Source organism: Castor canadensis, chromosome 13 (assembly GCF_047511655.1).
Source record: "Castor canadensis chromosome 13, mCasCan1.hap1v2, whole genome shotgun sequence".
Taxonomy (NCBI): Eukaryota; Metazoa; Chordata; class Mammalia; order Rodentia; family Castoridae; genus Castor; species Castor canadensis.
In genome coordinates, this window is record NC_133398.1 from 66,317,946 (window position 1) to 66,336,334 (window position 18,389).

General features: G+C 34.4%; 1 protein-coding gene across 1 annotated transcript in view; it reads right to left on the minus strand.

Moving 5' to 3' along the window:
• Nucleotides 1–18,389, minus strand: part of Jak2 (Janus kinase 2) — a 95,371-nt gene that overhangs the window by 65,257 nt on the left and 11,725 nt on the right. The window contains exons 3-4 of the mRNA XM_020173383.2: nucleotides 16,591–16,841; nucleotides 729–852 (exon numbers count right to left, since the gene is read on the minus strand). Coding sequence (XP_020028972.1) covers nucleotides 729–852; nucleotides 16,591–16,816 — 350 coding nt within the window. The 5' untranslated portion in view covers nucleotides 16,817–16,841. The remainder of the gene's footprint in view (nucleotides 1–728; nucleotides 853–16,590; nucleotides 16,842–18,389) is intronic.

Consider the following 18,389-nt stretch of genomic DNA (forward strand, 5'->3'; position numbering starts at 1 on the left):
ATCATGGAAAATAAAAATGCTAATACATGTAGGGTATGAAGACTGGCAAACCAGACCACTAAAGTCTTACAGCTACTCCTCACACTCACAACTCAGGCTTTTCTATTGCAAACCAACAAGCCATAGACTTCCTTCTTGCACACTAGGATGGAATATGTAAAACTGTTGATAAAGAAAGTTGCATAAAGGTAGAAGAACTTAATCTGAGATCACTGATCACATGAAAGCAGATGAGGAGAAGGAAAACTATGCTAACTGCTTTGGAGGTCTAGGATTTTTGGGGAAGAATAACCCCTGTTGCCATGAGCTGATTTTATGACTTGCTGAGGCAAGCTAGAAGTAAGTTACCCACATCTGGCTCAGGGATGGCCCAAACCACCCTCACTAGGCCGGGAACCACCTATGCCTTCTCCCCACTCATTGATTATTGGATGGGAATCACCTAGTTCCTCCCTTCCATAGAGTATCGTAAGTTTTGAAAGTACCTGAGAAAGAGAAGCATGTCCTCTCTGCCGGTAGATTCCACCTGGGCCCCACCATGCTCCCTTTTGTATTTCCTTTCCCTAACTTTAAACTCCCTTTACACCCACAAAAAAATAATAATAATCAAAAGTGGTACAGTAGCATCTCACCAGAACAAAACATTACAGTTATTAAGTAATTTAGTTGATCATTTCTTCCACTTTGCTCTTTGAACAATACATAAGTCACTTTACATAAGAACATACCTTATTCTGTAAAGTATATTATGCCTGGTTGACTCATCTATATGGAAGACATGGTTGGGTGGATACCAGATCCTTTCTGTTTCACTCATTAAAGCGAACATATTATGATACACAGGTGTGATACCTACAAAAGCAGCAGAAAAAGAAGTGATTACATACAGTTAAAGATACATAACATGTACAGTTAAATATACATAATGTGTGTATATTTACATAGCATGTATAAATCATAATGGGCTTTAGTAACAACTCTTACACTCAACAGAAAATGCAGTAGCAGTTGAAATCTTTTGGTATAACATGACTTAAACTGTTGAGCAAGACAGACAAAACTCAGAAAGACAAATAACATGTTTACACATGCTATTTTATGTGAACCTAGACTTAAATAAAACAACATGACATGGTTAAAAAAGAGTAATTGGGAGGGGATCAAGTGTGAGCAGGGAGGGGAAAGAAGAGGGTGATGGGGTGAATAAGATTGAAGTAAATTATACACATGTATGAAAATAGCATACTGAAACCCACTAAAAACTATTAAAAAGGATGGGGGAAGAGAAAAAGGGTTAAGAAAGAATATTACAGATAGAGTGAATCTGATCAAACTACATTATATTAATGTATGTAAATATCACAATAAAACTGCTTGAATAACTTATGCTAAAAACTAAAAGAAAGTCTATATATTATCTTTAAGCATATATAAAATAAACTCAAATTGACTTAACATTTTTCAAAATGTGCTTTGTTATGAGAAAAGCACAATGCACCCCAGAATATGATTTCATTTTGTAAAATAATGGCCTCAAAATCCTAAACTGGGGAGAAGGAGAACAAGAGGCAGAACTGTGTGCCTCTATACAACTAGTATATGATCATAGAGAAAGTTAAGAACACTTACAAGAGATTATTTTCCTAGTTACCAAGGATGAGAATTAAGGTAAAAGGAAGACAGCAATACAACAGATCCTTGGTATCCATGGGTATGTGGTTCCAAAGAGACCACTGTTGAGGAAAAACTGCAAATGCTCAGGATGCATAGAGTTCAGTGCCATACTGCAGATACTTGATTCATTTTTCCCATAATACCACCCAACTCCCACTAAAGACATGTTTCCTGTCAACAGATCTAAAATTTTCACTTTATCACTTAAATTAAGCACATAAATGTTTACCTTGCTTTTTGTACACCATTTGCTTTTGGGGAGGCATATTTTCATAAAATTAAGGGCAGGGAAATATTTGGCAAATCACTCAACAAATTAAACAGAAACAATGATAATGCAGGACTGAGAGCTTCTCTGCGTCAAAGGAGCTGCATAATGTATACACAGGAATTTTTTAAATTTACATTTTTGAAAGTTCTTTTGATTATTTATTTTTGACCCACATTTGGTCAAAACCAAATGTAATAAATCTGTGAATAAGACAGGCTTACTATTTAGTGAAGAAACCTCATTTTTTAATAAAAGCATTCATTAAAGGGATACAAAATCCTCATGTAAAAAAAAAAAGTAAAAGAAAATTTTAAAAAAGGAAGATCATTTCCAAGATGAGGGGGCAGGTGTACCGTGCAGATCGTCTTCAAACTATAGACAATAATGACTTACATAAACTTTAAAATAACCACATGGGAACAGGAAATAATGTAATTCAAATAATTTGAAAAAGTTACTTTGCCCAGCACCAGTGGCTCATGCCTGTAATCCTAGCGTCTCAGGAAGCAGAGATCAGGAGGATCAAGGATCGAAGCCAGCCCAGGCAAATAGTTCATGAGACCCAATCTCGAAAACACCCATCACAAAAAAGGGCTGGTGGAATGGCTCAAGGTGTAGGACCTGAGTTCAAGCCCCAGTATCGCAAAAAGAAAAAAGAAAAAGTTACTTTATCTGAATACATGCTAGCATTTGGATGTAATCATCTGAATAACATTTTAATCAATATTCTTAGCATATCATAGTTTTTTAGAATGTCATGAATTTTCAAATACAGTACTTACATAGAGCATGAAAAGTGAACTCATACTCATCAATCATCAAGATTTTTAAATGATTAATAGTTTCTAAACATAAGACTCTGTACCTTAATTATAAATATCAAAATAAAAGAATGATGAGTGTGTGCACATATAAATTGGCACAAAGGGGTCAGAAAAGGGGATATACACCAAAGAAAATAAGTCAGCCCTCAAACAAATAACAAAAGACAGTATTTATAAGTCATGTTTAGTCACTGATGCCTTTTTCTAAAACTGCAATTATGTATTATACTAATTTCAATTTTTTTCTTAGTAGTTTATGTTAAGAGTTGTCCTAGAGAGGAACAAAAAATAGTGAAACTTAGCTGAGATATGCTTTATAATGAAAAGACAGGACCACAAAGAAATCTCAGAATCATTTTAAACTCCCTTTCTTTCCCTATATATCAATTCCAAATTGGTCTTACTCTTCTTCATTAAAACTGCTTCAATGTGTTCCTCTTTTCAAAGCCATTACCAGAATTGTGATTCGGTTCCATATTCAAAAGCAAAACTAGTCATCACTTTACTGATATTAACAGAGTCCTTATTTTATAATAAATACAAAGCAGGTACTGAAAATATAAAAATTTAAAAAATTACTAACTTTAAGGATCTCACAGTACAGTAGATGAGATTAAAAAGACATTGGAAATTTATGATTCAAGAAATTAAGTGCAAGCCGGACACCAATGCCTCACACCTGTAATTCTAGCTCCTTGGGAAGCTGAGATCAGTACAGCAGTTTGAGGCCACACCAGGCAAAAAGTATGCAAGATCCCATCTCAACCAATAGCTGCATTTGGTGGTTCATACCTGTCATCTCAAGCTATATGGGAAGCTAAGATCAGAAGGCTAACACTTCTAGGCCAGTCTAGGAAAAAACCTTTCTGAGACCTCATCTCAATGGAAAAAAGCTGGGCATGGTGGTATGTACACACCCATCATCCCAGCTACAGCAATAAGAGTAGTATAGGACCATGGCCTAGGCCAGTCTGGGCAAAAAGTGAGATCTTATCTCCAAAATAACCAGAGCAAAAAGAGCTAGAAGGGTGGCTTAAGTCATATAGCACCTGCTTAGCAAGCTTGAAGCCCTGAGCTCAAACCCCAGTACTACAAACAAAATTAAACAAATAACATTTTTTTAAAAAGCTAAGTGAAATAATAAAGACCACAGGAAAACAGATTAAAAATTATCAAGAGGGAAAATGAGTAAAAACTTCGACAGTCTTCTGACAAGTAATACGTAAGCTGAAAGCACCTTAGTATTTAATTATTCTATGTAATTCCAGAGAGTCATAAAATGTACATAGGCATGAAGGTGGGAGGGTATATTAGCTACAAATGCTTCTGGAGCTAAAATAGTAATACAAAAAAAACATGCAAGGTACTATATAAAAAAGTGGTTATAGATATGATGGTCATATAACCCAGCTGAAATAAGAAAGTTTTGATTTATGCCTAGTATCTCAGCTAATAGCACACGTATTTTTTCATCTTAAAAAATGACAGTGGGAACCTAGTTATTCAGCATAAGCATAGGTGGGTATAAGTTAAGTCTGAGCTCAGCCATGTGCTAGCTAGGTAAACTCATGATGGTTAATCTCTCTAGGCCTGTTTCATCATCTGTAGAATTAGGAGAGAAAACTGAGCTCAAGAGAATAAAAGTGATAGTGCTTAGGAAAGCATATGGCACATAAGATGGGTTCCATTGTAAGATACAGGAGTATGTCTTAACTGAGATTTATAAGGTATATAAATCACATACCATATAGTGTATCTTGTGTGTATTTGTTTGTTTCTCCTAACTGAATAACACTTTTCTAATTTTAATGTGTATAAGAATAACCTGGGTATTATGCTAAAATACAGATTATTTTTCAGTATTTCTGAGCTGAAATCTGAGATTCTATATTTCTAACAAGCTCCCAGGTGATTTGACAGTAGAGTCTATGGGCTAATAGGTGAATTTAATAGCACACTATACTCTGCAGAAAACAGGAATAGTCAACATAAAGACTGTATGTGTCTGTGTGTATATACAAACTGGAGTACAAAAATGACAAAATAGAAAAAACTGCATACTTAAAAGGTGAGTCAGATATGACAAACATCTAATTTACATGTAATGGAAGACATAATGATTAAGACTTCTCCAAAGCTAAATAAAGACATTGATGTACAAATTCAATAAACTCAGAGAGCCGCAAATAACACAAAGTCAAAGAAAACAGCACACAGGTACAACCATAGTCAAACTGCTAAAGGTTAACAAAAAAAGGAAAATCTTACAAGTGGCAGTGGGAAACTGTGACTTTCAAGAAAACAGAAATGTATTACCTTGAAAGGCAGAATTTAAGTCTGACAGATAGCTTTCCAATAAAACTATGGACGCCAAATTACAATGAAATGACATATTGAAGGCACAGATGAAAAAAAAAATCCAACCCAATATTCTACACATTGCAAATATACCTTTTTAAAAGGAAGCCAAAAAGATGTCTTCAGATAAACAGAGCTAAGGGAATTTGTCAGCAGATGTGCAACACAAGAAACACTAAGAAGAGGGTTTTTTTGGGGTGGTGGGTTCTTTTTTCTTTGGCAGTACTGGGGTTTCTATTCAGGGCATTGTGCTTGCTAGGCAGGTGTTCTACCACTTGAGACACACCTCCAGCTCCTAAAAAGAATTCTTTAGGCTAAAAGAAAATTATGGCAAATGGAAGCACGAAACTATAGCAAAGAATGAAGAATAAGAAAAAGTAAACAGAATAATGATAATTTAAATCAACTACAACATAAGTGCCTTGTGTACGCTTAGGATGCACACAGAAGTATCCCAACAGTACAAAAAGTGAAAAGAAATAAATGGAGTTAAACTATTACAAAGTCCTGAATTGTTTGAAAAATATTAGACTTGTGTAAGTTTTTTTTTTTTTGGCAGTATCGAGGTTTAAACTCAGAGTCCAATGGTTACTATGCAGGTGTAGCATTAAGATTTTAATAAACCCAAAATCTACACTGTCAATCTCTAAGGTAAACACTAAAACTATACAAAAATATATTAGAAGAGAAAAGGTCAAAAAATTAAAAATAGTTGCTCAATGTAAGAATGAAAGAAATGGAAAATAAAAACAGATGAAATAAAGAATATGGAAATAGATTTAAATACAATTATATCAGTAATTATATTAAATATAATTGTAAACAAGATAATTAAAACATATTAATCAGTCTGGATTATAAGACGACTCTGGGCTTTTTATAAGAGACACACTTTAAGTGAAAAGAAAAAAACTAAAAGTAAAATAAAGGGAAATTATATACATGCAAACAGAGACTAAAAGAAACCTGGTAAGTCAACATTAGCTTTAGACAGACTAAACTTTAAGGAAGAAGTGTGAGAAGAGATAAAAAGGGACAATTCATAAGTGGATCAATTCAGTAAGAAGACTAAAAAATATTAAATGTATAATACAGTATATATGGAAATGTCACAACAAAACTCCTTCTATAACTACTATATACTAATAAAGTCATTCAAAAATATTAAATGTATATGCAACCAGTAACATGGCTTCAAAATTCATGAAAAATTGAACCAAAAAGAGAAACAAACAAAATTCAAAATATCTCAGAGACCAAGGGAAGAGAAAAAAGTAAAATAATACAAATTTTAGATTATTAATCAACTTAAATTTAGTTTATATTTGGAAAATAATATACCTAGCAAGTACAGAATATACAACTTTCAAATACATGTAAAACATTTAACAAAACTGTTGATCATCTAGGTTACAAAGAAAGTTTCAGCAAATTTCAGAAAACTTAAATCATACAGAGTATACAATGACCACAGAAAAAATTTAAAATCAGTAACAGAATAATCAGAAAATCCCCCAAAGGAATCAGTATCCAGATGTGTTATAAGGTATTATCTAAAATGTCCAGTTTACAATAAAAAGATTATGAGACATGTACAGAAACAGAAAATTGTAATCAATACAAAGGAAAAAGGAAGCAAAAGAAACTGCCATGAGAAGATTCAGCTTACAGACTTAACAAAGATATCAAAAATCATTATGAATATCTTCAAAGAGCTAAAGGAAACCATGACTATAAAAGTAAAGGAAGAATGACATTGAAGAAAATGATTGAATACATAGCTCCAAGGGCCTATCTCTCCAGAGAAACACAAAAAATATAAAATAGTAAAAACCATCACAAACAACTTAAAAATGATAGGAAAGTTCTACAGTATTTTTACCTTCCCTTGTCCCACCCATCTTCCAGCTTAGCAAGGTCTTGAAGATATCAACTGGTGTTACCACTGTGGAACTCTGCTCCCTGGCCTGGAATGGTCAAAGCCATCCTTAGTCCCAGTGAATTGTTTTTTCTCTTTTGATCTGACCTGGGAGTGGCTCAAGAACTGATACAAAAAGTTCAACCATGTTTCACTTATTTCATAACTTTCTCAGAGCAGAAAAGCAGCTACATAGAGGACAATTATTGAAAATATTGTAAGGAGCCAGGTGTGGTAGTACACACCTGTAATCTCAGCATTCAAGAGACTGAGGCAGAACAGCAAGTTGGAGGCCAGCCAGAGATACAGAGTAAGTTCCAGGATACCCTGGGTTATTTAGCAAGACCCTATCTGAAAAAAACTAAGAAGATGAATCCTTCAAGATATAACAATTATAAAAGTATATAATTAGCCCCAAAATCTATGAACTAAAAACTGAGAAATGAAGGGAGGAATGGATAATTAAACAATAATAGTTGGGGAATTCAATACATTATTCTCAATAATGAGCAGAAAAACAGTAAGACATACAGTACTTGAACAACACTATAAATTTCACAGACATACAAAGAACACTACTCCAAAACAGCAGAACACACATTTTTTTCAAGTACAAATAAAATATTCTCCAGGTTTGGCCATGTTAGGTCACAAAACCATCTCAATAAATTTCTGAAGATTAAAATTATCCAAGTATCATCTCTGACCACAATGTAATAGAAAAACTAGAAATTAATAAAAAAAGAAATACTATAAATTTCACAAATATGTGGAAATTAAAGAACCCACTATGAAACAATCAATAGGTCAAAGAAGAAATCACAAGAGAAATTAGAAACCATGCTGAGACAAATGAAAACACCACCATAACACATCAAAACTTAACAGGATGGAGAGAAACCAATGCATAGAAAGTTATGACTGCAAACATCTATGTTAAAAAATATTTCAAGTCAATAACCTAACTTTATATGCTAAAGAACTAGAAAAGAAAACTAAACCCAAAAGAAAGAAGGAAAGAATAATAACTAGAGCAGAGACAAAGAAACAGAAAATATAAAAATAATTGAGAAAAAAATATCAATGAAACAAAAAGTTGGTTCTATGAAAAGATAAAGAAAATTGACAAACCTTTAGCTAGATTGAATAAGAAAAAAAATAAAGACAATTCAAACTGCCAAATTAGAAACTGAGAACAATACTGACATTACAGAAATAAAAAGGATTATAAGAAAATACCATGAAAAAATTATTTCCTAACAATTACACAATCTAGTTGAAATGGTAAAATTCCCCAAAAAAGCTATTAAAAATTGACTCAAGAAATAGGAAATCTAAACAGAACTATAAGAAACAAGAAGAGTGTCTGTGTAATCAAAAAATTCCCAACAAAGAAAAGTCCAGGATCAGATGTCTTCATTGGTAATTTCTATTAATTATTTAAAGAAGAAATAACAATAGTACCTCTCAAGATTTTAGAAAACATCAAAGAAATGCTTCCTAAATAATTCAATGAGGTCAATATTACCCTGTTATAAAAGCCAGAGAAAGATACTAGGGTAAAACTTACAAACCAATATCCTTGATGAACATAGATGCAAATATCTTCAACAAAATAGTAGCCAACTGCATTTAGCAACATATTAAAGAGATTATACATCATTACCAGGTAGGATTTATCCCAGGAATACAAGGGTGCTTCGACATATGAAAATAATGTAATGGCCAGGTATGGTAACACATGCCTAATAATCCTAGTACTCAGGAAACAGTGGCAGGAGGATCATGAGTTCAAGACCAACCTGGGCTACATAGCAAGACCCTGTCTCAAAACAAACAAGCACACAAGCAATGTAATGAAGGGGAAAAAAAACATATTTATCATCTCTATTTATACACAAAAAGTGCCTAATGTTATTTATCAAGTATGATTAAAACATTTAAATTAGCAGGGAACTTCCTCAACCCGATACAGAATATTTATGAAAACCCCACAAGTAACAACCTAATCACTGGTGAAAGAATGAAAGCCTACCTCAAAGGTCAGAAATAAGACAAGGATGCCCACATTCACTACTTCAACACTATAATAAAATTTCTAGCCAACGGGACGGCACATACGGGAGATATAGGAATAGGTAGAAAACCCAAAACATGAAAGCATTTGATGTCCCCACTCCAGAGGAACTAACACAAAAACCTTAAAAGCAACAGAGGCTAACATGAGAAGGGGATCAGGAACCAGTGTAAAGATCAGTTAGAGATAAATCAACATGGGTTGTAACACATGTGTACATGAAAGCAATGCTAGGAATCTTTCTGTATAGCAATACTTAACTAGCAAAAACTCTTTTTCTTCCTTATTATGCTTATGTCTTTTCTTCAACAAAATTAGAGATAAGGGCAGAACAAGTTTTGCCTGTGAGGGGAGGAGGGGGGAAGGGTGGGGAAGGGGGACATGGGGGAGAAATGACCCAAACAATGTATTCACATGTGAATAAATGAATAATTTAAAAAAAAAAGTTTTAGCCAAAGCAATTAGGTAAGAAAAATAAATAAGACATCCAAATTAGAAATAAAAAATTAAAACTGTCTCTATTTGCACATGACATGATCTTATAAGAAAATAATCCTCCCCAAATAATTATTCAGCAAATTTGCAAGATACAATATCAGTACAAAAGTCAGTTGTATTTCCAGACCCTAGCAATGAGCAATCCAAAAAGGATAATAATGAAACAATTCCATTTACACTAACATCCACGTAAATGAAATACCTATGAATAAATTCAAGAAGCAAAAAACTGAAAACCATAATACATTGCTGGAAAAAAATTAAAGAATATCTACATAAAAGATATCCATGGACTTCATAAAATTAAAAAGCTTCTGCACAACAAAAGAAATGGTCTCTAAACTGAAAAGACCACCCACAGAGTGGGAGAAAGTATTTGCCAGTTATACATCAGACAAGGACTGATAACCAGAATATACAGGGAACTTAAGAAACTAAACTCTCCTAAAATCAATGAACCAATTAAGAAATGGGCAACTGAACTAAACAGAACTTTTTCAAAAGAAGAAATTCAAATGGCCAAAAAACACATGAAAAAATGCTCACCATCTCTGGTCATAAAGGAAATGCAAATCAAAATCACACTAAGATTCCACTTCACCCCTGTTAGAATAGCCATCACCAAAAACACCACCAACAACATGTGCTGGCAAGGAATGTGGGGAAAAAGGAACCCTAACCCACTGCTGGTGGGAATGCAAGCTGGTACAACCACTCTGGAAAAAAATTTGGAGACTTCTTAAAAATCTAAACATGGACCTGCCGTATGATCCAGCAATCTCACTCCTGGGATATACCCAAAGGAATGCAACACAGGTTACTCCAGAGGCACCTGCACACTCATGTTTATTGTAGCACTATTCACAATAGCCAAGTTACGGAAACAACCAAGATGCCCCACTACCAATGAATGGTTCAAGAAAATGTGGTACTTGTACACAATGGAATTTTACTCAGCCATGAAGAAGAATGAAATTTTATCATTTGCAGGTAAATGGATGGAACTGGAGAACACCATGTTGAATGAGGTCAGCCAGGCTCAGAAGACCAAAAATCGTATGTTCTCCCTCATATGCAGACTTTAGATCCAGGGCAAAGCAATGTGATTGGACTTGGATCACATGACAAGGGGAGAGCACATACAGCAGATATAGGAATAGGTAGAAAACCCAAAACATGAAAGCGTTTGATGTCCCCACTCCAGAGGAACTAATACAGAAACCTTAAATGACAGAAGTTATCATGAGCAGGGAATCAGGAACCAATATAAAGATCAGTTAGAGTTGAATCAACATACGTCGTAACACATGGACACACGAAAGCAATAGTAGGAATCTCTCTGTATAGCTACCCTTAACTCAACTAGCAAAAATGCTTTATCTTCCTTATTATGCTTATGTCTTTTCTTCAACATAATTAGTGATAAGCATAGAAGAGGACCTGCCTGGAACTGAGTGGGGGAGGGAAGGAAGGGTGGAGGAAGGAGGACAGTGGGGAGAAATGACCAAAACAATGTATGCACATGTGAATAAATGAACAACAACAAAAGAAAGACATCCCATGGATTATATTGGAACCATTGCTAAGATGGCAATGCTCTCAAGTGGACCTGTGTATGCAATGCAATCACTATTGAAATCTCAGCTGCCTTTTATGCAGTAATCAACAACTTAATTGTGAAAATCAAAGGGATTAGAATTGCCAAAATAATTTTGTAAAAGAACAAGGAAGTTTCAAAACTTACTACCACACTGGGGGTTAGCTTGCCTAGCATGTGCAAGGCCTCGGTTTGATCTTCAATACTGCAAATAAAAAAACAACAACCTACTACCAAGCTACGGTGATCCAAACAGTATGTTACAGGCATTAGGATCACTAATATTTAGCTACCCTGTATTTCCTTCTAGTCACTAAATCAAAACAAAGTAAACAACAATTTTTTGGCTTCAGTATTTAGTTCTATAGAGTACTTAGAAATTTTAAATTTAAAAATATTCAACATTAAAATCATTTTTCTGTATTATATGGTCTTTATATCCATATTTTAAGCAGCCTTACTATTAGCAGTTTTTGGTAGTTGGAAGGGTCTCTAACAGAAAAAGTAAAGCAACTTGCTCTTCCTAAGAACAACTGATGAATACACAAAGCAACCAATTCTTACTTTTAACTTTGTGTCAAGTGAGAAAAGAAAAAGAAAAAGGGTTCAGCAAGGCCAAGATAAAAGGAGGCTGAATCCATCCCTCAAAAAGCCTATGCAAAATAGTTTTACACCTCCAATCATCATTTCTTTTTCTTTGCCCATTGTTCTCTTTCCCAGCCTCCCATGTATTATTTAATGGAACTATATCTGCAACATTACTAAACTAGAATGGGATGTCTTGTTCACATTTTATTCCTTTTCTTTGGCTTCTCAAATTAAAAATTATATAAATAAAATGAGATAGGATGATGGTTATTACTCACATCCTACATCTGATAACAAATTATCAAAGCTACTGAACAGACTAGCTAAGCATTTTATAAACATCTTAATATGGACTAAAACTGTCAATGAAGTTAAACATAAAATCTTCAGGTTTAAAAAACCTCTCCAAACTGCTTTGAAACAGTCAGGAATATAGTTACTTTGAAATTATTGTCATAATAGTCTTAAGAGATTTTTTTAGGATTTTTAGTTTCTTGAAAACTACATTCTACTGGACCATTTTCAAATTCAATTAGAACCTTATTTATAATAGAAAGAAATCACAGGTGTGTGCAGTACTTTTATACAGATAGAGTTTTTATAGGAACTCTAAAAAAAACAAATCTAAGACAGTCAGCACATATTATAGGAAATCTGTAACTAGAGTCACGGGGGTTGAAAATTATTTTTAAATAACAATGTATACATTTTTGCATGTATTCAAAAGAAATTCATGTATAATATATGATAACTGAGAGCTATAAGTCTAATAAAAGCAAGCTTGTGGTATAATAAAAATTGCATAAGAGATTAACCTAAATTATTTATTAATCTGAAGAAAATAGCCACTACAGGCTGGGAATGGATAGAAACTGCTACTTATAAGTCATTTCAATTTATAAAACTCCCTCTTTGGAACCATTTGCTTTAAGAATTAGACATCAGCCAGGATTTAGTGGCTCATGCCTGTAATCCTAACTACTAAGGAGGCAGAGATCAGGAGGATCACAGTTTGAAGCCAGCCTGGGCAAATAGTTTGAGACCCTATCTCAAAAAAAAAAGAAATCACTAAAAAAAACTGAAACCATTTCCTCTAAAATCAGGAACCAACCAAGGATGCCCACTATCTCCACTCCTATTCAACATAGTACTGGAATTCCTAGCCAGAGCAATTAGGCAAGAAGAAGGAATAAAAGGAATACAAATAGGTAAAGAAACTGTCAAAATATCCCTATTTGCAGATGACATGATCCTATACCTTAAAGACCCAAAAACTCTACTCAGAAGCTTCTAGACATCATCAATAGCTATAGCAAAGTAGCAGGATATAAAATCAACATAGAAAAATCATTAGCATTTCTATACACTAACAATGAGAAAACGGAAAAAGAATGTATGAAAACAATTCCATTTACAATAGCCTCAAAAAAAATCAAATACCTAGGTGTAAACCTAACAAAAGATGTGAAAGACCTCTACAAGGAAAACTATACACTTCTGAAGAAAGAGATTGAAGAAGACTATACAAAGTGGAGAGATCTCCCATGCTCATGGATTGGTAGAATCAACATAGTAAAAATGTCGATACTCCCTAAAGTAATCTACATGTTTAATGCAATTCCCATCAAAATTCCAATGACATTCATTAAAGAGATTGAAAAATCTACTGTTAAATTTATATGGAAACACAAGAGACCACGAACAGCCAAGGCAATATTCAGTCAAAAGAACAATGCAGGAGGTATCACAATACCTGACTTCAAACTATATTACAAAGCAATAACAATAAAAACAGCATGGTACTGGCACAAAAACAGACATGAAGACCAGTGGAACAGAATAGAGGACCCAGATATGAAGCCACACAACTGTAACCAACTTGTCTTTGATAAAGGAGCTAAAAATATACGATGGAGAAAAAGCAGCCTCTTCAACAAAAACTGCTGGGAAAACTGGTTAGCAGTCTGCAAAAAACTGAAACTAGATCCATGTATATCACCCTATACCAAGATTAACTCAAAATGGATCAAGGATCTTAATACCAGACCACAAACTCTTAAGTTGATACAGGAAAGAGTAGGAAATACTCTGGAGTTATTAGGTATAGGTAGGAACTTTCTCAATGAAACCCCAGCAGCACAGCAACTAAGAGATAGCATAGATAAATGGGACCTCATAAAGCTAAAAAGCTTCTGTTCATCAAAAGAAATGGTCTCTAAACTGAAGAGAACACCCACAGAGTGGGAGAAAATATTTGCCAACTATACATCAGACAAAGGACTGATAACCAGAATATACAGGGAACTTAAAAAACTAAATTCTCCCAAAACTAATGAACCAATAAAGAAATGGGCAAGTGAACTAAACAGAACTTTCTCAAAAGAAGAAATTCAAATGGCCAAAAAACACATGAAAAAATGCTCACCAGCTCTAGCAATAAAGGAAATGCAAATTAAAACCACGCTAAGATTCCACCTCACCCCTGTTAGAATAGCCATCATCAGCAACACCACCAACAACAGGTGTTGGCGAGGATGTGGGGAAAAAGGAATCCTCTTACACTGTTGGTGGGAATGTAGACTAGTACAACCACTCTGGAAAAACATTTGGAGGCTACTCAAAAAGCTAGACATCGATCTACCACTTGATCCAGTAATACCACTCTTGGGGATATACCCAAAAGACTGTGACACAGGTTACTCCAGAGGCACCTGCACACCCATGTTTATTGCGGCACTATTCACAATAGCCAAGTTATGGAAACAGCCAAGATGCCCCACCACTGACGAATGGATTAAGAAAATGTGGTATCTATACCCAATGGAATTCTATGCAGCCATGAAGAAGAACGAAATGTTATCATTCGCTGGTAAATGGATGGAATTGGAGAACATCATTCTGAGTGAGGTTAGCCTGGCCCAAAAGACCAAAAATCGTATGTTCTCCCTCATATGTGGACATTAGATCAAGGGTAAACACAACAAGGGGATTGGACTATGAGCACATGATAAAAGCGAGAGCACACAAGGGAGGGGTGAGGATAGGTAAGACACCTAAAAAATTAGCTAGCATTTGTTGCCCTTAATGCAGAGAAACTAAAGCAGATACCTTAAAAGCAACTGAGGCCAATAGGAAAAGGGGAACAGGTACTAGAGAAAAGGTTAGTTCAAGAAGAATTAACCTAGAAGGTAACACCCACGCACAGGAAATCAATGTGAGTCAATGCCCTGTATAGCTATCCTTATCTCAACCAGCAAAAACCCTTGTTCCTTCCTATTATTGCTTATACTCTCTCTACAACAAAATTAGAAATAAGGGCAAAATAGTTTCTGCTGGGTATTGGGGGGGAGGGGGAGGGGGCAGAGTGGGTGGTAAGGGAGGGGGTGGGGGCAGGGGGGAGAAATGAACCAAGCCTTGTATGCACATATGAATAATAAAAGAAAAAGGAAAAAAAAAAGTACACTTCAAAAAAAAAAAATCACTAAAAGGGCTGATGGATCAACGTATAGGCCCTGAGTTCAAGTCCCAGTACCTCAAAAAAAAAAGTTAGACTTCAGATAATAAAAGGATATTTATTTAAATGAAAGCATACTGTTTATAGACTTAAACTGTTCATCTTCCAATTATCGGTAGTGAGCTTTACTACATTTTCATATCCTATTTCAAGACTGGATATATGTAAATCATTTTTTCCAACTTACATTTAATGGCTATCCTGATCTCTACTGATCAGCTGACCTCATTTGCTTTGTTAAATAAGACAGGATAAATTAATGTTATGGAATTTTCTTATTTATATTAGACATTTATTTCTAGAATTAAAATCACACTACTATTCTTCAAAAAGAAATATCTAGTCAATTAAAAGAATATTTAAAAATTAGATACCATGAGAACAGGACCTACTGGACTACAGAAAGAGTTCTATAGGCCACAGTTTTGAATAGGATATAAAATAATCAGATCTCAAGAGTAAAAATGATTTCAAGATACATCAAGAGACAAGAAAAAAACGTGTGTATGAGGAAAGACTGACAGAGATCTTCGGAGGCTAACTAGGAAAAACCTGATTTGTCAAACATAGCTGTAAAATATTTAATCAATAAATGGAACCAACTGCACACCAATGGCTCGCACCAGTACTCTTAGTTACTCAGAAGGCAGAGATCAGGAGGATGGCAGTTAAAAGCCAGCCTGGGCAAACAGTTCCACAAGACCCTATCTTGAAAAAAACCCATCACAAAAAAAAAAAAAAATAGGCACTAAGTTCAAGCCCCAGTACTGCAAAAAAAAAAAAAAAAGAATTTGAACTAAATACATATTCTAACACACTGATACACTATTTCCATGCTGCACTCAGGATATAATTGTAAGATTAACTTTTGAGATATCCTACAATAGGATTCTTTAGTCACCTTACTTGATCTTGTAACAAGTGCTTAGCAAATATTTATAGGCTTCTATTTGCTTTGATATCTAGTCCTAAGCAAAATTACCTTAAATTCTACTGTAGTACTATTCTTGCATTTTAGCATGTGCAAACACACCTGCTAACCACAGCAACACACTATACATGTATACTATTTTAGAGTTGCATATTAAAGCAATGATCTATTAAGAAGAAAAATGCTGGAGTCTCTGCTCCCATTTCCTGTGCAGGGAACAGGAAATGTTTCTTTCTTTTTCTCTCGACACCCACAACTTGTCTATGTTTATGCTGTTATACTAAAATAAATCCTTGCTTTAAAAAAAAATAAAAGAAAAATGCTGATTTTTAATACTTACCACAAGCTTTAGAAGCAGCAATACACATTTCCTCTGCAACATACTCTCCCATTGGGAACTTCAGATAATCTCCCTCAGCTTTTCCAAGGGAATGATAAAGATACACCTGAAAGACTGGATCTATTTGCTTCACAGAGTTAGCATTTCCAGAAACATCACCATTCTGATGTACAGGAGATGTGGAAGTTGCTTCCATTTCTGTCATTGTAAGGCAAGCCATTTCCATCCAGAATCTTTTTCAGAACACTGGCCTATTGGAAAAAACAATAAAGTTACAAATCAAAGAGACATTGATAAGGTATCTTTCATATACAAAGAAGTCTTCTTGACAGCAATAATTCTGTCAAATACTACTACAAAGCACAGTGCAAGATATCAGATTACAAATTCCCAGTGGGCAATCTGGAGTTATCAACCTGAGAAACATAATATGAATTCCTCAACAAATGAATTACTCTGCCAATTCTTAGTGGTATCTATAGGGGGAAAATAACATTTTGAACTGGAATAACTTGATGAGTTTTACTAAAGAAAAGTTAGACTTAAAACTGATCTTCAAAAAATGGATTGGATTTAGATGAATGGGTAAGGAAAAACATCTCACAAGAGTTTGTATCTTCCTTGATACAAAAGCCCAATTTTCTTGGGGCCCAACAAAACACTGCAAATCCCTATCAATGGATAGCTATGTGGACTAGTTTTAGCAAATGAGATTCAAGTAGAAGTTATTGGGTAATTTCTGAAGACCATCTTTAAAAGGAGCTGACTATGATCTTCTTGTTTTTTTCCCTTTCCTCTTTTTTCTACCTGAATCTAGGCATGAATTTAAGATACAATAGTCACAAGACCATGAGGTAACCAGATCTGCCTTTCTTTTAGAAGTTCAATCAGTACAGCAAACAAAGATCTAAGAGGGAAGTTTATAGCAATAAACACATCGAAAAAGAAATAAGATCTCAAACAACCTAACAAGAAAGGCCAAGAGAACAAACCACTTGGCATGCTCAAGCAACTGACTTTATTTCAGGGTCAGAAATCATCTACCTACCACCAGACATCTTGCTACTTGCAAATGAATGCAATGCTACCTAATATAGTGTAAAGTTAGGAAAGAAAGACTTAAATGTCAGACCAAAGAACTTAAATTTTATCCCACAATGAATTAGAAAGGTAAAGTGAACAGTCACAAAGCTACTGCAACAGTATAGTCAATAGCAAATCCTGAGTTGAAACAGTCAAATGATGAGAATAAAATAAAAACAAGATTTGATACTACTTGGTGACTAAGTGAACATGGAGGAAGCCAATGGAGTGAAAGACAAGAGGGCAGTGTTCAAACTTTGGAGATCTATAAAACCATTAACAGAAATAAATGAGAAAGACATTTCCCCATGATGTAGGAAGGCAAAAAAAAATAAAGACTACTTTTTTACACATATCCATTTAGAAACATAGTTTCTAAATAGTTGGGCAATTATACCAGAATCTAGATGGCAACCAAAACTTGAGATTGGTATTTGGAAGAGTTCATTTATGACTAGAGATAAAAATTTAACAACTCTTCCTGCAGATGTAACCTTCCTAACTTCCATTAAAAAATTAATAAATTAAAACCTGGTGTTCCTCACAATTCTTAAATCTATGATTTCCATTCAGTTAATGCATAATCTAAGTACTAAATAAATATCTTAAGTGCCTCAAAAATAACAGAGGAGAATGATCGTAATTGTTAAAAACAAAGAAATGTTTTAGAAATTTCACACATCTATTAAAACATGGGCTAGGAGATAAAAGGAAAA